Here is a 23,472-nt window from a genome sequence, read left to right as displayed (position 1 = left end):
AAATTTTTGTTTTACTAGATCAACAAAACCATGAAGAATCTCCATCCTTTAAATCTCATGGATTTATATCTCACCGAATTTGAAATCTTCTGTCCCAAAAATTCAAACTTCAGGCGCTCATATCTCAAAAAGTAATGACCGGAAAAAATATTTTCCTGAAAAACTTTTTTATTTTGATAGCTTGATAAATATCACGAGTAGAAAATTTATTTTTATTAATTTGCGGAAGGTCGATGCCATTAAACAGCTGTGCAATGGTAAAGACATTTTTGGAGTCATCAATATAGATGACCTGATCTTAGTAATTATACAGTATAGTAATTAGAAATACAAATAAAAATCCAAGTAGCCTACCCTTTTTTAAAATTGTTTAAAATCTAAGGGTAGCCTACTCAGATTTTTATTTCTATTCAAGAGTAGCCCTAACGAAAAAAGACAATAATTTGTATAGTAATTATATAGTCTGAATCAATACATTTGGTACGTATTTCAATAGAGAATACAATACAATATTGATGCAACTTTTATTATATATTTGAGTTAGGGAATCATTGAAAGTTAAATACAATTTAGTGGTATGAGTAGGATCACATCAAAGAAAGAATTTATAGTCTATTGTATGGTATTTTCAGCTCTGTTAGCTTTATTAAATGTGTGAGAAATAAAATTGAAAATCTCTTTAACTGCCGTAAGGTTTTTCTAGAACCTGAAATCTCCCAATAGAACAAAAACTCATAGGCTATCATTCTTAATTGAATTTTTAATAATTTTTCTCATTTCCTTAACTATTCTCACATTTTATCTTTTTTATCATTCGGAGTGATCCGTGGTCTAGTCGGTAGAGTGCTTGTGTAGCAAGATCCCCGGTTCAAACCCGCTCATTACCAAAAGGTTTTGAACAGGTCACTCCCGTGTTATCGGATGGGCACGTTAAACTGTCAGTCCCGGCTGAAGTATGTCAGTCGTGAGGCCCATTGACGGCTTAAATGGGCGAGGTGGAACTTCCGTCAGGAACTTCCCACCAATAAAAGCCATACGAATATTATTATTATTATTATTGATATTTATTATTGACATTTTTAACATTTTCAATTTTGTCCAGGGTGAACAAGGATTGGTTGGTGACGCAGGTATACCAGGTCAACCATGCTCAGAACAAAGAGACTACATGACTGGAATCCTGCTGGTTAAGCACAGTCAAGCTGCGTCCGTACCAGTTTGCTATCCAGGACATATCAAACTATGGGATGGTTACAGTTTGCTCTACATTGAAGGAAACGAGAAAGCACATCATCAAGACTTAGGTATGGTTTCACATTTATCTTTTCATTTCAAGTTTTTTATAAAGACTTGTAGTCTTCTAGTAGAAACCTCACCAATAATATATTCTCCATTTTCTATCCCCTAATAATATAAAATGTCTGTAAAAGATCATAATTTTTGTAAAACAATATCATTTTATTCAAATATTTATTACATATCATTTGAAGAACATTCTCGTTATTTTTTATCACAATATTATTTATACTGCATATAATTGAAGATAGTATTTTGCCTGCTTTTCAGATTGTGAATATAGATGCTAAATATACCATAGGTCTAACGGATAGAAAACATTTTTTATTGCGGAAAAAATCAAAAATACATAATTGCAGAATGAAATTCAATACAATGTTGTATACAGAGTATATAATACAAATAGACGTTGTCACATGAGTAATACAATATTATCAATGCAATTTTTGGTACTGCCAACATGAGATGAAAAATGTTGGGACTGCCAACATTAAATATAAAATAATATTGTAATAATTGAGGATGACACACAAATAATTCACTCAATTTACTCATTTCTCTTGAAATTATTCCAGGCTTTGCTGGTTCATGTGTTAGGAAGTTCTCAACCATGCCATTCCTGTTCTGTGATATGAACAACGTGTGCAATTACGCCAGCAGAAACGACAAGTCATACTGGTTGAGTACCAACTCGCCGATACCTATGATGCCCGTAGAAGAAACTGGAATTAGGGAATACATCTCACGGTGAGTAGAAAAATATTGTGGTTCTTCAAAACGTTTTCAAAAGGGTTTCAATAATTTAAAAAATTATAATTTGTTCTCATAAAATATTGTGAGCTTTTATTTATTGATGAAAACAAATCATTTTTATAACTCATTGGTCTATTGAATATTGCAGGTGTGTAGTGTGTGAAGCACCAGCCAATGTGATAGCTGTCCATAGTCAAAGTGTTGAAGTACCAGACTGTCCAGAAGGCTGGGGCGGTCTCTGGATGGGATACAGTTTTGTCATGGTAAGTCATTATTTCACTGGTAATATTTTCCAATTTCCATTGATATAAAACATGAATATTTTCAAAAATGCTTTTTAATCGGTTTCATTTCCTTTAAATCCTATTTGGGAGGTTTGGGTGCGTTTTAAACGAAAAGACTACTGGACATTTTTTCTTGGAATTGAATTCTTTACAATGTTACATAATTCAATCACCAGTCAACAATAAAGTAATATCCTAAAGTAATATTTCTATCATTTTGAAGTTAAAAGATGAATTTTCTAGCAAATTCCATCCATTTTCTCAATAACGATCAAAGTTACAGAATTGATAACTGCCTTAATTGCATTTCTCAGCTGTTTTTCCATGAGAATTGATCACTTACTCAAGTACCCTCATGAGGCACTACCTCCGTAAACACGTGTTTACGGAGGTAGTGCATGACGCCGCCACTAAATTATAAAATTGAAAATTTGAAGAAAAATGTAAAATCTTCCGTCATTATTATCTCGGTAATAAATCATTTTAAAACCTATATTTACTGGATATTTTTTATGTTGATGTAAGGAAACACCTCACGTAGTTTTTCAGTCTATTTCACATGTTTCAAAAACAAAATCAGTTTGTTTTTCGGTTCTTGTTTAAAAATGTTTCTAATAAGTGAATAAAGAAAAAACATATACTTTTGATAAGTATGTATGGTAGCGCGCTATCTCACCTCTGACTTTTCAAAGAAATTTGAAATATATATTTGATGATGTGACGTTCCAGCACACAGCGGCAGGCGCAGAGGGCGGCGGCCAATCGCTGTCGAGTCCCGGCTCGTGCCTGGAGGACTTCAGGGCGACGCCGTTCATCGAGTGCAACGGAGCGCGAGGCTCGTGTCACTACTTCGCCAACAAGCTCAGCTTCTGGCTGGCCACCATCGAACTGCAGGACCAGTTCCGCGCGCCCGAGAAGAAGACGCTCAAGGCCGGCTATCTGCGCACGCGTGTCAGTCGCTGTCAAGTCTGCATCAGAAATACCTAGTCCAGTGAGTAACTTTATCACAAACCTATAATAGCCTAGCTATCATTATCTCTCACTATTTGAGTTCACATGTTCATAATATTTATTTGTATATCTAGAGTGAAAAGTGCTGTTTTCCCCTGAGGGAAAAGTTTGAAGCCCGAGGCGAAGCCCGAGGGCAACAATTTTCCTGAGGGAGAAAAAACATTTTTCACTCGTGATATACACAACATTTTTCCTCCACCTACATTTTTATAAAAACTGCTAATAAAATAATTTTTAAAAACGTATGTGACCAAACAATGTGTTACAACATAATCTAAAAAGTAAACAGAAACAACTGGCTTGTAATCACAGTTCTCCTCCGACAGAGGGGAACTATCTGCAACTTCTATATGCAACTATTCAACTATTCTTTTCTATATGCAACTATCTGTCGGCTAAAGTTGTAACAACAATGACAGCCCAAAACTACAGCTATGATGAAGTTCCCGTTTCAAATTTGATTAGTTAATAAGTAATATTCGTTGGCTGATATTTTGGATAACATGGAATAAAAGAAAAAAATATATACATTTTTTTAGTATAGTGATATGAAGTTTGTAATAATAATTTCAGCATACAAACATAAATTTTATATATCGATCAAATGTCTGGTTGAGGTATTGAATTTAGTTGGTTTAATGACTACTCTATATGCTTCCTCATCTGAGCTTAGACCTTCTGACCTATTCCAAATGTATGTGTTTAAAATAGAGATGCTTCCCATGTTATTTAAATGGAGTCACTTTTACTCCCTAGGGAGTTTTTCTGTTTTTTAGTACCGAGAGCGAAAAAGTGACACTTTAGTATCATGTTTCAGGGAGTAAAGTAAGTACTTTTGACAGTAGGTGGAGGAAAAAGTTATTCTTATTCCTCATTATTATCTCTTAAGTAGTGTGTATTTTATTTATCACTAGCAGGCAACCCTTGCTCTGCAGGGGTCTATTTCAAAACTTGACAAACTGAAAAATTGACGCAATGAAATCTTGAAGAATTGAAAATAGGCCTATAACCATCCTTGGTTGATTAAGAATCTATTTGCAAAATTTCAAGTAAATCAGTTCAGTAGTTCAGACGTGATGGTGCACCAAACATAATGTTCTTATCCTGTAGGTACGTGTATAAGCTAGTTCTTTCCTTTATTATAGTGTAATGTATAATATATGAATATTCTCTATTTTAAAAATAACTGAGTGTCATAAATTATTGTTATTTGGTTTTGACAACATCCAAATTTAAAAGAATGATTTGTATAAATATTTTTGGACAGAAAATTTTGTGTAAATCTTGAAGACATAACCTCATTTGGACTTTTAATGTTACCTAAATTTGGGAGAGAAATAGTACAAGGAATTCTTAGTTTTTCTCTCCCGATCTGTGCTTCATTGTAAAAAAGAATAAATTAATGAAGAATAAAGAAAAAACATATACTTTTGATAAGTATGTATGGTAGCGCGCTATCTCACCTCTGACTTTTCAAAGAAATTCGAAATATATATTTGATGATGTGACGTTCCAGCACACAGCGGCAGGCGCAGAGGGCGGCGGCCAATCGCTCTCGAGTCCTGGTTCGTGCCTGGAGGACTTTAGGGCGACGCCGTTCATCGAGTGCAACGGAGCGCGAGGCTCGTGCCACTACTTCGCCAACAAGCTCAGCTTCTGGCTGGCCACCATCGAACTGCAGGACCAGTTCCGCGCGCCCGAGAAGAAGACGCTCAAGGCCGGCTATCTGCGCACGCGTGTCAGTCGCTGTCAAGTCTGCATCAGAAATACCTAGTCCAGTGAGTAACTCTATCACAAACCTATTTAAATTCAATTTCAATTTATTTATTCATTTATTTCACACACACACAGACACATATATAAGTTTGATACAGAGATTAACAAAAAGAATACATGCAAACAACAACAACAATACATAAATAAATTAGAACAAAATAAAAAGAAAGTGGTGCAAAAAAGTAAGGGTGGAAGATTGAAGGATTTTTCCAACTATGGATATCCATGTACTAGGAAAACCTTCAATCCTTGAGAAGGTGAAATCAGGAAAAGTAAATAGACGGTAGGTAGGAAAGGATGGGATGGGGGAAGAAAGATAAGGAAAAGGATGAAAAAAGAAACCGATAGCACCAGGTGTTAAAGAAAAAAGATTTGAAGGTCTAGATGAATAATAGCATAGTTATCATTATCTCTCACTGTTATCATTTCTTAAGTAGTGTGTATTTTATTTATCACTAGCAGGCAACCCGTGCTCTGCAGGAGTCTATTTTAAAACTTGACGCAATGGAATCTTGAAGAATTAAAAATAGGTCTATAACCATCCTCGGTTGATTAAGAATCTATTTGCAAAATTTCAAGTTAAATCAGTTCAGTAGTTCAGACGTGATGGTGCACCAAACATAATTTTCCCATCCTGTACGTGTATAAGCCAGTTCTTTCCTTTATTATAGTATAATGTATAATATACTATATTATAACCACTGTTTAAATAGCAGTATTAAGTTTTTAATTTTATGAATAATTAGTGATATGCTAATACGTAATATATTCATTGGAAATATTTTGTGTTTATTAAATTAAATCTCAATATGAAGGAATTTCGTATTATTTATTAAAAAAATAATAGGGTTAATCAAGTTAGTCTTTAATTAAATTACCTTACTCATGCAGATCACAATATATACAGGCTTATATGCAGGTAAATAGCTTACAACGTAGCATACTTTCAATTGAATAAAAAAGTGAGTATGATTTGGAAATATTAAACAATATATACTGTACAACATAAAATGCAATTTGAAACTACTATGCTATAATATTGTTAGTGTCTTCATAAATTGGCGGATGTTTAAACAGCAAAGCATTCAGTTTTATTTATTTAAAGAACTTTAGTTTGTTGCATAGGCCACAAAAATTCTTTAGGAAGAGGATAACCAAAAATTATTATTCCCAATGATTGGGAGAGAATTAACTGGATTACCTGAAAATTAATTCTCTACCAAATTTCAAAGTCCAACCTATTACGAATTTTGAATCTGGGTTGATCAAAAAATTAGAAAATTATTTTTCTATTTATCAAATTTAATTATTTCTATATTATCGTTCGTGTATTATTCGGTAGCCTATATCACTTCCAATCCATCGTATTGTAGGATGTTCTGATTTGACAAAGAATATGAGTTTATCGTAATCATTATCCTTGGTATTAGCAATCATTATCGTAAATCATGATATTATTCTGAATATTGATTCTGATGCTAGACTTGGTGGTGTTTATTTTGTGCGCTTACTTGTTTTTTTCTAATTATATATCCCATATCAACTAATATTTCTTCTATTATTATTATACATTTCAAATTTAGTTAGAAATGATCAAATTTACATTAGCATACGAAATCGAATTGTAAGAAAAATATAGCGTTTGACTTGTACATAAAATTCATTCATCTAACTTATTTAACAACTAGGAATAATAAGCATTAAAAAGAAATAAAAATTTATGAATCGATTAAATTTTGAAATTTCTTGTTCTCTCCCATATTGATTTCATTTTTATAAATAGTGTAAATTGGAAAGTAGTCTTTTATATCCAATCATAGTCTGAATTCTCCCATTCTGACCTGAAGTGCAGTAGTTAGGATATCTATCTTCATGTTTTTTAAATGTATGAACTCAGGGCTACTTTCTTGTATTTATAAAATAGAATTATAATACCTTTTAAAATTAATAGAATAATAAATCAAGAATACAAATTGTAACGTAACTACTAGTTTTGGTAATCACACCATCGTCAGGTTATAAATGTTTACTAATAGATTCAATAGTTACTATCTTCATGTATTTGTATCAAGTCATTCTTTCCTGTTCGAATCCTTAATGAAGCAATGGGCCATATGAATAAAGTTGAGCATTTGCTTATACTTCTAAAATATGGAGCAATTGCTTAATTTTCTATGAATAAATGTGAGCAAAACCTTTTGCTCATGCTCATCAAAAAATTGTTTGAGCATTTGCTCAAATGTAAAAGCTTATACTCAAAATTGTATGAATAAACTAGAGCATTTGCTCAACTTTTGAAGTAAATGCTTCAAAAAAGGTGAGTCTAGTCTAGAGCAGCTTTTCACCTTCTGCTCATAGTGAAATGACTCAACTAATTCGTATGAGGAAGAGGAAACTATACCAGATTATCAGATACTATCACAACCAATAGTTGAGAACTATAAAACTCTTTTTAGATTCAACCATGATATATCACCATTATTCCTACAGAAGAATAAATACAATAAATACCTGATATAAAGATAGCCATCACAAAATAAGAAATAGGCATTTAAGAAGATGAGAGTGTAGACGATTATAAGAAGGCTATTGATATTATAAGAATATGCTGAAGATTATTATAGAGATGACATTTTCCACGCTATTATTTCAAAATTCTAAACTCAACTAACCTAAAACTATTTATAAATAGAAAACAGAGCAGACAACGCCTACACAAGCGGTGCACCCTACTTGCATATTTAGCGCTTCTGTGAGCTATAAAAACAAAATAAGGCTATAAAAGCGAATCAGCTGATGAAAAATCTTAAAAATACGTGAGCATTTGCTCCAGAGTTCAGGAGCATAAGGTAAAGCTTATTCATATAAAAATGAGCAAATGCTTTTGCTTCTACCTTTTGCTCATGAGCAAAACCTTATGCTCCAATGCTCCTTAAAACCTTATGCTTGCTAATGAGCATTTGCTCTGGTTTTATTCATATGGGCCATTGTGTTTCTATTCTTGTTAAAACTGTAATTTGCAATGTACTCTTTAATCACTTGCTGCGAATAATGTGGTAAAACAAGGCGTGGCATTGAATTGCAATAGCGTGAGTTCTCCTATGTCATGCTAATTTCTCACCATTACTCCATTTGTGAAATTAATTATAGTTTATAGATGACTATCTTTCACTCTTAATAGCTCTCTTATTTCAAAAAATATAAAGCTCTTGAGTGATTAGGCATTTTGAAATGTCTCTGACGAATTCGGAGAAATGAAGTGTATATGGATACAATTTCTTATTTCTTCTTTTTCTACTATTAATTTTCTATTTGCAGAAATTTATTCGAAGCAGCATGTATTCTTCTAACATCAGCGCCTGGCAACCAAATACCTTGGCTGGGCGCCTCTAAACCATTCGTCATCGGAGTTAAAACTCATCAAGTCTACATTCTAATTTCACTTTACACAGTTGCCGTTGCTTAGTTGGAGATTCATGTTCTCACTGCCATTTATATGTAACATATTTATGTATATCAACGTTATTTCAGAACTTCTTTGTGTGACTGTCAAAGACCTTAAAGATATAGACCCACAATGCCTATGTCTTGCTAATGATATCTCTTACTTGAAATTGAAGGCCGCCATTGGGGTATTTAGCACGAGATATTATATCTATATATTTGTAATATTATAGATTACAAAGGCATTGGTATGTAATAATCTTATAGGTTGCCCCCTCAATGGCCGATTTCAATTCCAAGTACGACACTAGCGCTGCATGTGAGTCTATGCATCTTTAAGGACTTTGGTGACTGTTATGTGTGTGTACATGTGTGCGTGTGTGTAGCTTTACTGGCGTATAACGTGTTTAGTTGTATTTAGCTCCAATTCCACCTCATTCTGCAAATACATCGATTTTTTATTATTATCATATAATTCACTATCCTTTTTATATTGAAATTACCAAACTGTTATCATACTTTTAGAGTATACTAATTTAGTTCATTGAAACTTCTGCAATAATTTATTTATGACGAAATGTAATTTTTTATGTGTTCATATTGTGCCAAAACATATAGTGGACTTGAATTATGGACTTGAATCCTCTCTATGTAACTTTGAAACAATTGTGAATGAATATTTATGTAATAATAATAAATTATAATACATTTATTGTCGTGAGTCGTGATAAATCATTCATGAAATGAGTTTGTGCGTTGTAAATTTCAAAATAAACAACTGTATACCTCTTCAATGAACATGAGTGTCTTGCCCCTTACAATATTAAAGGGTGGCTACCTACCGGGAAATCCTTGAATTCCTCATGATTTTACTAACCGGGAAAAACCCTGAATTCCTCATGAATTTTTCTAATTCCTCATGAAGTTTTCCAATTACTCATGAATTTTTCATAAATTTCAATTAATTTAGTAAAGAAGTACATATTTAATTAGTAAACTTCCAATAATTTTAGGGTTGCCTTTTTTAAATGCTTCTTAATGTACTGATAACAGTATTCCAATCATAAAGTGTGAAAAAATTTGGCGCTCGCTTATCGTTTATTTTTAAATGATCATATTTTTAGTCATGATATAAATTAATAACATTTCAAAATTAAATATTTTGATGGCTTCATTCTCTTTAGAATGAGACTTTCTTCAAGGATAAAGTCACCAACAGCCGGAATCGGCAATGGTACTGTAGGCTACATACTTATATATATGGCTTCATTAGTAAAAGTATGACTCAGAATACATAAATGTTCAAATGTATTGATAACTTTGACATTGTAGTCTATTTTTGTGAGGAATTTTTCGTTTTTTTACTACTCACTGAGTATTGAAAATGGACCCTGTTCGAAAGCACTCCACACACATGAGTAGTTAAAAGAACGTGCTAATTCCTCACAAAAATAGACTGTAGTGTCAAAAATTATCAATATATTTAGAAATTTAAATACGCTATTCGCAATCCGTCATGGAAGATTTTAATAATAAATTTTCTACAAATGTATCTTGTTCCTCAAATACCGGAACTCTACCTGGAAAATTTGAAATTTTACTTTGGAAAACCGTGAATTACTCGTGATTTTTTTATTTTAAAATGGGTGGCCTCTCTGTATTAGGATGTATGAAACAATCAATATAAATAATCACAATAAATTTGATAAGATTACATACTGAAAGTGAGCGCAAATATTTTACGTTGAATAATCGCAGTGCACAGTTACAAATTAAAAAACTTGTACTTTATTGTTTTATGGACGACATAATTCCAGGTACCTAGTGTAAATAAAATTAAGTTTTTGATTTCCAAAATTTACGATCTTTAATTCAGTGAAAGCATACAAATTATTGGGTCTTCTTCGCTCAGCATAATCAAAAATACCTCAATAAATCATTACCTCAAAAACCATTCAAAAATATTCATCAAAATTTATTAGCATTCTTCAAAGACATGAATATAAATCAACCAAAAACCAATGTAGGTTAAATATACATAATTGATTAATTGACTTCAACTCAACTCTATACAATTTTATCTAACACTGTATGGCACGTAGAAAGATATCCACGGTTTTTATCCTCAATTATTCCTAGGTTAAGAATAGTTGGATAATAGTATACAGAAAACCATATCTAATTGAAAAATACATAATAATCATATTATTCAATCATTATATCACTCGATAAAATATTAAGTGCTAGGGATGGGAAATATGAATCTTGAGAAAGATATAAGCTTGGCTACTAAGTCGGTGGGCTTGATCGTCCAGGATTATTAATGAAAATGCAATAAATCATAAAATGGAACCATGTCATAATCTTTTCATACTCATCAAACTAGTTCGTCTATCTTAAGGCTGTGCAAAGGCTAAAAATAAACTTTCCACTGGTGATATTTTTCAAAGTTTTTCGATTTGTATATCATCAAGCTATCAAAATGAAAAAGTTTTCTCAAAAAAACATTTTTTTCTGATCACTACTTTTTGAGATACGAGCGTCTAAAATTTAAATATTAGGGACAGAAAATTTCAAGTTAGGTAAGAGATGAATTAATGAAATTTAAAGGATAGATTCTTTATGGGTATTGTTAATCTATTAAAACAAAAACTGTCTGAAAATATTAATTTTTGAGAAAGTTATTTAACTTACCAAAAATGACTCAAAAAAAGTTATTTTAGGTCATTTTTAGTAAATTGAATAACTTTCTCAAAAATTGATATTTTCAGAAAATTTTTGTTTTATTAGATCAACAATACCATGAAGAATCTATCCTTTGAATTTCATTAATTCATCTCTTACCTAACTTGAAATGTTCTGTACCAAAACTTTAAACTTTAGGCGCTCATATCTCAAAAAGTAATGATCGGAAAAAATGTTTTCTTGAGAAAATTTTTTTCATTTTGATAGCTTGATGATATATACAAATCTAAAGTTTATTTTTAGCCTTTGCACAGCCTTGAAGGAACATAAATTAGCCTATGTATCTCAAAAAGGGAGTATTTTTGTCGTAACTTTAATCAGAAACATTCATAATTTTACAACTAAATTATCTCAACACATATAAATTCGAGAAGGCATTATTTGGTAAGAAAGTTATTGCTTATAGAAGAAACCCGTATGTTCGATCTATACTTTTATCCTGTTTTGTGGATTTCCGTTAAAGACTTGAAGGATTCCTGGTTCACTATTTCTGAAATACTAAGCAAATATATGTGATTCTGGACGGAGAAGCGATCGGACGAAACAAAAGGCAGTATCTCAATTTTAACCAGTATTCAAGCCTGATGTATGTTTTGTACCATATACTCTGTAATAAAGGTATTCCGAACTGTTCAAAATAAGAATGAGGCTGTAGCTATTCGCACAACACTGTGAATCGCTTGACGGTGACGATTTCAACCATTCAACCACGGCTTGGAAATTATCCCGCTCCCGCTCCTGTCACCATCATGCGATTTGCAGTGCTGTGCACAAGGTTTCATCATAATAGAAACTTGAAAAATTAAATTCGACTTGAAGTGTTTTATATTTCCAGATGATCACATTCATTATGTTATAGTTTAGGATTTTAAAAAATTCCCAATAAAATTAATCTAGTATTTGAGTACGTACCAGAAATTAGTCTCGATAAAGATTGTAGATTAGGATATTCATTTTGAATAATAGACTTATTCGAGTGAAAGCTTGTTGGTCTAAAATATTCATTAGTTTTGGAACATATTCAGTGCGCACAAAATTATCTTCTAAAACCCCACACAATGTTATTCAAAAATATTCTAGCTCTGCAGAAAATAGCACTTTTTTACATAATTAGACAAAATACACTTATAGCTTATGAATTAATGATAATATATTCATACAAAAATAGCTTATTCAATACTCATATAGTACAGGTTGAATAAATTATTCATTTTCAAGGAATATGTTACATATATCAGTAGGTTACATACTACTTGACATAGAATAAAAATAAGTAAGAAACATTTCCAATTATCACGGTATGTTCATTTTTTTGGGATAGTCAACTCTGGAGCGGACTCACTGGGAAAGACTGGAACGGAATCACTTTTTCTACTAAAATATGAGCGAAGATTCAAAAAAATTCCTTATGATCCACAAACCCTCATCCACTTCCATCGAACCGACATTAATTGAAGAGCTCTATTCCAAACGGGCCCAAGTCACAAAAGTGGTTTTCTCAGGAAATCGATTTTTTGATAGTCATCACTTAAATGTTGGAAAATGTTTATAATCCAATGTATAAAGTGTGTATTTTGAATTCCATACAATAATTTTGCATATTTTGAAGTAATTTCTGTGTAATAGGTTAATTTCCTTGCTTTTTCTCCAAAATGTCACTAAGTCCATGGACTTGGTGACATTTTGGAAAGAAACTTGGACTTGGACCTTCTTCATGTCACTTATATGATAAGTTTCTTCAAGTGCTGTATTTGCTGAGTTGAATATATCTTGCCAATTTTTTTGAATAAATTTTCTTGATCACTTGATGCTCTTGGTAATACCCAGTGTATGTATTCTTGACTTTCACTGTTCTCTTCCCTTGAAAACGCGCTTATCTCGAAGTAAAAATGGTAGTTAGGCTTCAATCTGTTGACAGATAGACAGAAAAAGATGCTCTGCGCATGCGCAAAGGACTAAGGTTGGAATGGAAAGGAACAGCAATGGACTTAGATACACTTTGGAAAAAAACGTGATATTGTGATATTTATTTTGTAGTGACTAAGGATAGTTTGGAGTAGTTAGTATGCTAGGAATGAAGGTCTATGTATAAGGTTCAATAATCAGCTGATATTTCAATTTCTACAAAAATGGACTTAGGCCCGTTTGGAATCGAGCTCTTCAATTGATAGCGATAATTCAAGTTTATAAATATGATATTCCTACAATAATATTTAGAAATATAAGATTCAATGAACATCCTAGCTCTATTATTCTGGAAGAACCAAGAAACTCCTTATTAAAAAATGCAATATACTAGACAGGAAAATCAAGATTCAAATACTTCGAGTTTGAAACTAAAAGCACAATTCAACTTGCAGATATTATATTCATATCTGCATGTAATGTGAATACGAAAAAGATTATTGCACAAATATCCCACCATGGTTAATAACCAAATAATTTTACTACACATCATAACTAAATATTTAATAAATACAAAATTGACTAGGGAAAATAGAACATAAACATAATCACAAACTTACACATTTAACACAACATCGAATGTCAAACAACATAAATATAACATGCACTCATAAATTTAATTAATGATTAAAAATAATACGAGATCATTAACTTAGTTTTATACCTGTTTGATGAAGTAGCATGAGCCATCAAGCTTGTGAACTTGATATTGTGAAAAGACTGATTGGAATGCTGAGAAGTAGCCTAGTTTTCTATTACAATGATTTATTTATATTTATCATTTATATAAAAGTAATTTTGATATGATAATAATGATTTGTAAGGAACAATCAGCTCCTTGAGCTTCACTAATTCTTTCAATAATGAATTAGATTCTAATTCACACAATTTTGATTAAATGGGATAATGATATTATCATGATGAACAATATTCAATTATTGCAATACTGTAGACGTGAGAACAAATTTTTATTTTAAAGTTCAATTTTTCCTGTGTGTCACTGCTTACAGACAAATCGAATCTGAAATCATTTTGCGAAACAGAAATAATTTTTTAGAGAATGGTAAGCTACTAAACCAATTGAAAATATTATTACAGTAGCTTTTATCCATTATTATAATGGCAAGTGAAACAATCTAAATAATGAATAAACAACAACATCAATTTAGCTTAAGTTAACACCAATAAATAAAATTGACTAGAGAATATCCTCGCAGATAAAACAATCAATAAATAAATATAATACAGTTGGTTCAATCATGATCCTATGCTATTTTTATAATATAATTTCAGTTTTCAAAGAGTCTAGAACGGTTGATATCCTCTCCTGAATCTTCCATATATGTTTGGAAGTACTGCATATCTCATGACAATTTTTTTTTTTGTAATTTTAGATTATTGTAAAATAAATACACTTATTTGATCAATTTAAGTTACTTCATGTATTATATAAGCCCTAATGATATTATTTAGGGCCTATATATTCATTTCAGTGAATGAGATTATGTTACACAGTGGATAATAATAACTATTATTTTCAATAATATTAGTTAAGTACGATAACTCTTATGTGGAAAAGATTGGTAACCTATTTTTCTATATAAATGATTGGAAATTTCATTAATAACAAACTAATACAATAAAATAAATGTCAACTGTAGTTATGGGTTACATAATTGCTTATTTCAGTCAACTCGTTGAAAGATTTGTGTCATTTCAACATGAATAAGTCAATGAGTACTGTACCGTACGGTACTTCTAAATAACTAATGTTTTCTGTAGGTCTAGATTTCATAAAAAAAACTATTATACCTCTTGGAAAATAAAATATCTCTTGAAAAATAAAATAGGTTAATCAAACAAAGAAAATATGGCTCATGAGAATGACTAGTAATTAAAGTAGAAGTAAATATGTAATAGAGTGTATAAAAGGCGATATTAAGGAAGTGTTATAAGGGTTGACGATTACCAGTGTATTTTCAGGATGATAGATTAAAACTTTGGGAATCCAAATTAATGTTCTATAACCATCATCTTCCCTGAAGAATTCTGCAACTGCAAATATGGGCAAAACAGAGAGAACAGTAAATAGTAACATTCACTTTAAAACATTAGCAGTTATTGAATGAGAAGCATAGAATTTACACTATTCGCAGAGATATTATGGAATTCTCCAAATTAAGGTGAAATAAAAGCAGTCAGTTCCACATAATTCTATGGAATTAACAATATTACTTTAATTTCACCTTGAAAGCAAAAACGCGTTTTCATAATGAATGCTAACAGTTCAAAGTGTCTCTCGTCTCTATAGAGGGAAATTCGTTTAATAATAATAATTATCATTATCATTATTATTCATTGGTATTATTTGATCAAATTATTGCAATGTATATATTTTTTCCACCTGTATGCTATTCATTAGCATATTGATTAATGCAATATCTTATTTTCTTTCCACTTATATATGTTATGGAAATCCGTCAATTGACTATATCTTCAACCATTTGTTTCACTAACGGAAATGATTTACAAAAATTGGATGCCCTGGTCTTATTTTTTATATTAACTTTTTTATCTGAATACACTTTCATGTGCACTAATAATGGGAATGATTTTTTATCATTGATACCCTGGTCTTTGTTTTTATATATTTAGTATATTAGCTTTTTCCATTTGATACACTGTAATGTGCACTGATAATGGGAATGATTTTTTATTGATACCCTGGTCTTTATGTTTTTATATATTTAGTATATTAGCTTTTTCCATTTGATACACTGTAATGTGCACTGTTAATGGGAATGATTTTTTATTGATACCCTGGTCTTTATGTTTTTATATATTTAGTATATTAGCTTTTTTCACTGGAATGATTTTTTTATAATTGATACCTTGTTTTATGTTTCTATATATCTATTATATTATAAAAACACTTGACTTGAATGGGCTAATTTTTTACAAATTAATAGAAACAATATGAAAACTTGTAGTACCCTTTATTATTTAAAATATTAGAACGACTAGTTTCGACCATAACTTTGGTCATTTTCAAGTCGAAATGTGGAAAATAAATAAACAAATAATAACTTCAACCCAAAAAATAATGAATAGAAATAAATTAATCATATGAAAATAAGCATATGTTCATATCGTACCCTTTATTACATTTCAACATTTCAACTTGAAAATTACCTAAGTTATGGTCGAAACTAGTCGTTGTAATATTTTAAATAATAAAGGGTACTACAAGTTTTCATGTTCTTATTAATTAGTATATTATCTTTTTCCACTTGATACACTGTCATGTGCACTGATAATGGGAATGATTTTTTTTTGATACCCTGGTCTTTATGTTTCTATATATTCAGTATATTAGCTTTTTTCACTGGATACACGTTTCTATATATTTAGTATATTAGCTTTTTTCACTGGATACACTGTCCTGTGCATAGCTTCGGTGAGATATGATTTGATAAGCGGAGGCAGCATGAGGGACCTGACCTCCGACTCAGTTTTGTACTTTTCGAGTATGACGGCGCGACACCGGTCCTGCAGGTTGACGAAGTCGCGCTTCATGTAGACGAGAGTCATTTCGGTTTTGGCGGCCGTCGACGAAGCCATCGGGTAGAGAGGCTCGCGCACCAGGTTGAGGCCTTCGAAGGCGACTCCGAGGCACTCGCCGTCCTTGTAGAAGGTGAGCGTGCCCTCGATGCCGTCGAAGAGAATGCCGACGGTGGTGGCCTCGTTCTCGCGGAAGGGCCGCGTGTAGTGCGAGCACTGGCCGTTGTGCCAGAGCAGGCCCTTGTGCGACAGGCCCCAGCTGTGCTCGTTTTCGCCCAGCAGGTTGATGAAGTGTTGCACGTGCAGACGCGCTTTCTTCGTGCCGATGCCGAACATCATGCTTGTGCCGAATATGCGGGGCGACACGCGCAGCTCCCAGTAGTAGCGGCTGTTGTTGAGGATGCGCGTGCCGCGAACACCCGCCGTGCCGCTGCTCCAGTTTGGGTGGAAGTGCGCTACCTGACAAACACAAAGTCTTGTTTAATGGGAGGCTTTTTGCAATTTTAAATCTACAGCCAAATTGAGTTGAGAGAAAGAATAAATTATTGAAATTGAATGTAGACATCATCTAAAGCTGCGTACAGAATTTAGCACCTCGAACACGCGCATTTAACTTTTCATCAACTGATGCTATCCTACGCTTATTGTCTCTGTACATATAGTCTGCAATCAGCTGATGAAAAGTGAAATACGCATGTTCGTGACGCTCAAGTCTGTACGCAACTTTAGAATGTTTATTTTTATTTTAATATTGAAATCTGGAGTCAAATTGAGTTGAGAGGAAAAATAAATGAGTAAATAGTAAATTGAGCTACCTCAGGTCTTCCTATATTATACTACCTATACTGGTATATAGGAAGGTCCTGCATATAGGCTACCTGCAAAGTGAAGAGTCGTTAAGAGTCGATGCTTTTCAAATTAAAATCTAGAGCGAGAATCGGGTTGATGAAAAGAGTTAATGAATGAAATTGGGTGGATTTGAGCTACGTGCAAAATAAAGAGTCTCGTTTATTAGGATGTTTTTCAAAATTCAAATCTGGAACCAAACTGGGTTGAGAGAAAGAATAAATTGATGAAATTGAATGTAGAAAGCATATATAATTTTTTTCAATCCTGGTTAGGGCGGCATCTCAAGCCGTTTTTCCATGTAGGCGGCCCTTGGTAATTTAAAATTGTTCCCAATTTTAAAATTTGAATGCCTAACTGCAGTTTTGATACTCTTATCTACCTTACTATATCAATCATGTTGTAGTACAATTAATATATAAACCTGAAAGTGAATTTGGTGTATGAAGAATAATATTATGGTATTTTCTGTAAATTTGAGAATATTTTGAACTGATTTGAAAATAAGGTAATTTTTAAGATATTCATTTTTCAATTGGAATATCTTGGTATTTGCTGATCAATATTTTCGATGAATTCAAGTGAAAATTTATTGGGGAACCATCGGAATCCAACAAAAATCTTCAATGAATTAAAAATCTATCTCTTATTTCCTGAGAAGATTTATGTTTTCTACAAAATATTTGTTGAAGTGAATAAAAAAATTAGAAGCTTGATCCATGACATTGGATAAATTAAATGGAAGCTATGTGGCTACTGAAATAATATTCATAATTACTAGATGGGTTACTCTTTGTTGTCAATCTTAATTTTATCTTTAATAGGCAGGCTTTTTTAATAAATCAATAAAAGATTTCGAAATCATTAGAATAATCAATAAGCATAATCATTAAGCACTGTTCTCAAACGTAATATCATACCGCTACCTTACAATGATAATGTAACCAAATATTTTTCATTGAAAGATCTATCAAAATTGATGATATTACAATATTATGAATATTGATGTTGATACAGTTAAATGAATTCTCACTTTCAAACCACTGCCAAAGAGCTTGACTTCTGAGCTTCTTGCATATCTGCTCCAAGTCCAAAAGTCATCGCAGCCATTGCGAATAACCCCAGCCATTTCATCTGAAAACAAAATTAGGAGACAAATTCATAAACTGAACAATATTTGGGATAGAACCTCTCAATGAATCTTTGTCATACCTCAGTATTTAATACTTAGTATCTTATACTCTATAATTATTACCTATTCAATTATCAGGGATCGATATAGTAGCCCAAGTAAAAAATGTGGAATATTGAAAGTTTTTATTGCTATACCTTCATTGGATCAGAAATGAAATATCTAGATGAGAAATACTCTGGTTCTTGTACAGTATTATTACAAACAGATATGAAAAAAACTAATTATTGATAATATTATCAAACTATAATGTTATTCATCCACAAATAACAGTTTTGTAAATAATATCTCTTTTTAATAATCGACTGTAGATTCAACTCTTGAATTTTTTCCAAGAAATTTGTGTAGGTATATAGAAAAAATGAATATTTCTATTATTTATTTTTACTACTTTTGTTACACTTCAACAATTATTTTATAGGTGTGGTGATAACAATATGTGTCATTTTAAAGCTTTGAATTCCTCAGAAATAGTCCATGCTGAGTAGACTTTTCATAATTATTTCCTGAATAATTATTCTTATCTGTATAAGTTACTGAACGCATTACTTATATTCTACAGAATATTAATACTGAAACTATTCCCATTTCAAATAGCCATTCCTGTATTACTGAATACACTTATTCAACAAAATATTATCCTACATTCTTTTGATTCTGGATTCATTTCCCATGATTTTTTTTTCTATTTGAATAACACCAGCTCATTATTAGAATGGCCCATACACTTTGTTGTATTAGGGTGTAGTAGGCTACTGTATGTTGAAATCAAAATATTATATCAATCACCGGCCTTGCTTCAGTCTTCAGATAAGTTATTATATTACAGGTGCCTGCTTGATCAAAATCTATATATGCTTCAAATTTAAATGTAGAAATAAGTTTGATAATTGATTAGAAATGCTATTTATTTTCCAGTTCCATTCCCAGAGTGAATTATTCATTTTTTGCTTCAGATTAGATTAGAGGTATCTGTTTGATAAAAATGTATATGCTATTTATGTTGAAATGATATTGATAATGGATTAGGAAAGCTATGTACTGAAGCACTTCCATTCCCAGTTAATTATTCTTTTTCCCAGATTCATGAAAAAAAAGTGTAATGAAATACATCTATGGAAAGTGTTCAAGTATACTGACAGAGGCTACTTACTGTGTGAATTAGCCGAAAGCCCTACGGTGTAAATAAATCTGAATAACACAGGGGCACTGAACACACAAAATACTACTACATGCTATGATGTTTCCATGCCAGTTGACGTTATTGAGCGGCTTGTATTGAGCTAGCAGCTAGTCTGTTGTTTTAGCCTTTCCATGTTGAATTGGACACTCACCGTAGTATCGACCCCTGTACACTAAACTCCTTCACACACGTTCCTTCATACTACGCGTGCGCGAAATCACCCTCGCGTCTTCCACCCTACAAGCTCACTGACTGACATCAAGTGTCAACGTCCGCAACTGAAATTCACTTTCTGTCAGCGTTGATTTAACTGGAAGCATTCGTTTTCCGTCGAGTACTCTGACACATTAATGAATCACTTTCAACTGTCAACGTCGATTTAACTGGAAGCATTCGTTTTTCGTCGAGTACTCTGACACATTAACGAATCACTTTCAACTGTCAGCGTCGATTTAACTGGAAGCATTCGTTTTTCGTTTTTCGTCGAGTACTCTGACACATTAACGAATCACTTTCAACTGTCAGCGTTGATTTAACTGGCTAATATCGCCAAATAGATAATAACTAAGATTAGATAGCATCAGCTTATTCTGGCTAAATGGTACAAGAACCTAAAAAGGATTTGAAGGAAGTTTATTGCTCATAAATAGATTATTATATAAAATATTTGAAGATTGAGGTTATGTACATGTATTCACGGATCGGTGACCTAGAGATCGATCAAACCGAGGAACGTAGAATCTGACCAAAACCCCTTGGCAGAGCTTTATTGCAATCAGATGGTGTGCAATATGAAAAAACACCCGTCCACGTGGCTAATTATTAGGTAGCATGGAATTAATATTAATGTATAGAATATTAACTAGCATGCAAAGAGCATAAATAAAAAACCAAATAAAAATAATTTAATGTATTCAGGAAATAAGAGTTACCAGGCGCATGAATACCGAATAAAATTTGCATGCACCAATAGTAAAACGGCAGTTAATAGGCGGCAACTGTAGGCCAGTTCAAAAATATTTCTATATATTTATATAAATGTACTAGATTTTGTGTTAAAATTTGTGTAATCTATGTTATCGATATGGCTCGAATGCAAAGAAATTATTAATCATATAATCTAAGCAATATTTTGGTATTTTTTGTAAGATCTATTTGAACCTAAATGGCGGAGGACTAAGATATTTAAATTTTATGCTAATTTGAAAGTCGGAAAGAGGATCTGTAAAACTTGAGAAGGAAGAACCAGCACTCGCCAGCCAAATGCCACCATAAGAGGACCCCAAATATTTTAGAGCGAAGTACCTTACTAATGATTTTGTAAAAGTTAAAGTTAAAGTAAATTATTAAATTTCTTAAAAGACTTCGTGATGCTATTGTGAAGCAGAAGTCATTTTCATTTTTAATTAAATTTATAACCCCTTGGAGGAGACGATTCCGGCTACCATATTCCCGGACCACATGGAGTTGGATCGACATCGGCGGCTTACAAGAAGATTTTCGACACGTGAGTGATTAAATTTGAATTAGTGATGGGCGCCCTAGTGCTTCGAATTAATCTGATGATCAAAGCTAGCTCGCCGAAAGGGTTTTATTATAAATTGAGAAATTAATAAGAGTAATACTTGCGCAAGTAAAATTAGTATTAAAGGTATTTATTTGAAAGAAAAATATAGATCAATATTTTAGAAATTCTATTAAATCAAAGAAGTACGAAATCTAGGCTATTAAAACATATGCATATAATATTTAATTTTTTGCAATACAATTTGCGATAATTTATTATAGTTCTAATTCACTAGATGAATGGCTCTACCTATTCCGTCAGGTGCCGAATCTTGCACCCTGAGATAAAAATATATATTCGATACAAATAAATCTACTAAATACTAGAGATTTTAATATATATATATATTTGGATTATTAGTGGCTAATTTATCAAGCTGATCTTAGAGCACACATTTTTTGATTGAATTATCCAAGTCGACAAGTATTAGCAAGCGCATATCGCAGCTACATGCAACAGAATGCATATGATTTTAAGATAAAGGCACATGGTAATGATTCGTGCCATAAATCTAGAATATAAAGTTAGCCTGTGATATTTTTATTGATTTCAATTATTGTTCTATTTTTATATTATATTTTTTATCGCTCTATATATATTTTTTGCCTCGATTGATCTTTGCATTATTTATGTAATATATGTATGAAACTTTCATGGTGTGCAATTTATTTTTTATTCCTCAACACTATAGTATAAGTATCATTTATATATATATTTATTATTTATTGAATTACAAGAGTTATAGGAGAAGCCCATATCTAGGCCTATCAAGATTTTTTAAGACTGAATACTATTAGAAAACCACGACCTAATTATATCAAATCTCATGCTTTACCGACTGATGCCAAGCAGGAGGCTAATCGTTATTTAAATATAAAGAATAACGTGACACAAAGACATGTCGTACCAACGTGGGACTGATGATGAGAGCCAAGCTCATTGAATAATTATTTGAAATTAAGTCAATAACCATATTGAAAATTATAGATAACTTATACGAGTTGTGAGGAAAACTGGCGAAGGAAATTTGTATTACTTTTTGGGGAAACAAGAGCTTTAAATAGAGAGAAATTATATGTTTTAAAGAAAATTTTATATTATTAGTACTGTGAAAAATTACATGTTTATAAAGAGAGATTATATTTTATAAGCCTAAACTGCTATTACTTTCTAGTCAAAAATATATTAGGTGTTTAAGCCGGTTGGAAAATAAGTCGCAGCCTGTAAACTAGCCAAGAATAAATCAACAAAACATTGGGGGCGCTAGAGCATTGTAAAAAACTTAAGTATAAATACCTTGTTGTAAGAGTATCCAAACACTTTACACATCACTGTTCACTGTAAGTCCCGGTTTGTGTCTCTTTTTTAAGCATCTTCGCTTATCATTTTTGTCACTGTTTAATTAGCATTTATCATATTTGACATAATGAATCACACTCCCGCAAACTCTGAAGTTTCATATATGTACGGCGGTTGCACAGATCCCACTTTGTCGACTCCAAGCACATCAAACCCCACCACGGTAGATGCCAATACGCCACGAGAAAGGGAACCAGGAAGCGTCGGGTCGATAGTCTTCGATCCACCAGGTCTGCAACCTCTATCATCCACTCGAATCGACGCCGCTGACACACCATTGAATCAACGGATAGTAGAGATCAACTTTGAAGGGGGCGAGGAGCAGCCTGCCGAACCCGCATCTCCAGAGGCCGAGTCACATCTGAGCAAACAAAGTCTATTTTCAGTCACAGAGCTAGATCCTTTTCAAAAGGTAATGATGGAACAAACTAGCAGTATGTTCAATATTATGCTACAAAACACAATGGACAAAATGATGCAGGAGATTAAA

General features: G+C 32.2%; 2 protein-coding genes across 5 annotated transcripts in view; one reads left to right on the top strand and one right to left on the bottom strand.

Moving 5' to 3' along the window:
* Positions 1–9,312, top strand: part of LOC111049060 (collagen alpha-2(IV) chain) — a 76,795-nt gene extending 67,483 nt beyond the window's left edge. For 2 of the 3 annotated variants that reach the window (XM_039423239.1, XM_039423237.1), the window contains exons 28-32: positions 1,103–1,304; positions 1,872–2,043; positions 2,198–2,312; positions 3,063–3,324; positions 8,439–8,983. In XM_039423239.1, the coding sequence (XP_039279173.1) occupies positions 1,103–1,304; positions 1,872–2,043; positions 2,198–2,312; positions 3,063–3,320 (747 nt within the window). In that variant the 3' untranslated portion in view covers positions 3,321–3,324; positions 8,439–8,983. Of the gene's footprint in view, positions 1–1,102; positions 1,305–1,871; positions 2,044–2,197; positions 2,313–3,062; positions 3,325–8,438 lie in introns of all 3 variants that reach the window. The other variant, XM_039423238.1, reaches the window with a different exon arrangement.
* A 6,991-nt stretch (positions 9,313–16,303) lies between these two features.
* Positions 16,304–20,231, bottom strand: LOC111049208 (SPRY domain-containing SOCS box protein 3). Of its 2 annotated transcripts, XM_039423243.1 has the most exons (4): positions 20,027–20,231; positions 18,715–18,815; positions 16,680–17,294; positions 16,304–16,636 (listed from the first exon to the last, which is right to left on the bottom strand). In XM_039423243.1, exons 2-4 carry the CDS (start codon positions 18,808–18,810, stop codon positions 16,631–16,633), a joined length of 717 nt encoding a protein of 238 aa, XP_039279177.1. In that variant the 5' UTR covers positions 18,811–18,815; positions 20,027–20,231; the 3' UTR covers positions 16,304–16,630. The 2 variants fall into 2 exon arrangements, with proteins under 2 accessions (XP_039279177.1, XP_022190923.2); XM_022335231.2 differs by lacking the exon at positions 16,304–16,636 and having other exon boundaries at positions 16,645–17,294; positions 20,027–20,230.
* Between the last annotated feature and the right edge of the window lie 3,241 nt (positions 20,232–23,472).

This window comes from Nilaparvata lugens, chromosome 3 (genome assembly GCF_014356525.2).
Source record: "Nilaparvata lugens isolate BPH chromosome 3, ASM1435652v1, whole genome shotgun sequence".
Classification (NCBI taxonomy): Eukaryota; Metazoa; Arthropoda; class Insecta; order Hemiptera; family Delphacidae; genus Nilaparvata; species Nilaparvata lugens.
This window is presented reverse-complemented; position numbering and strand designations above follow the sequence as displayed.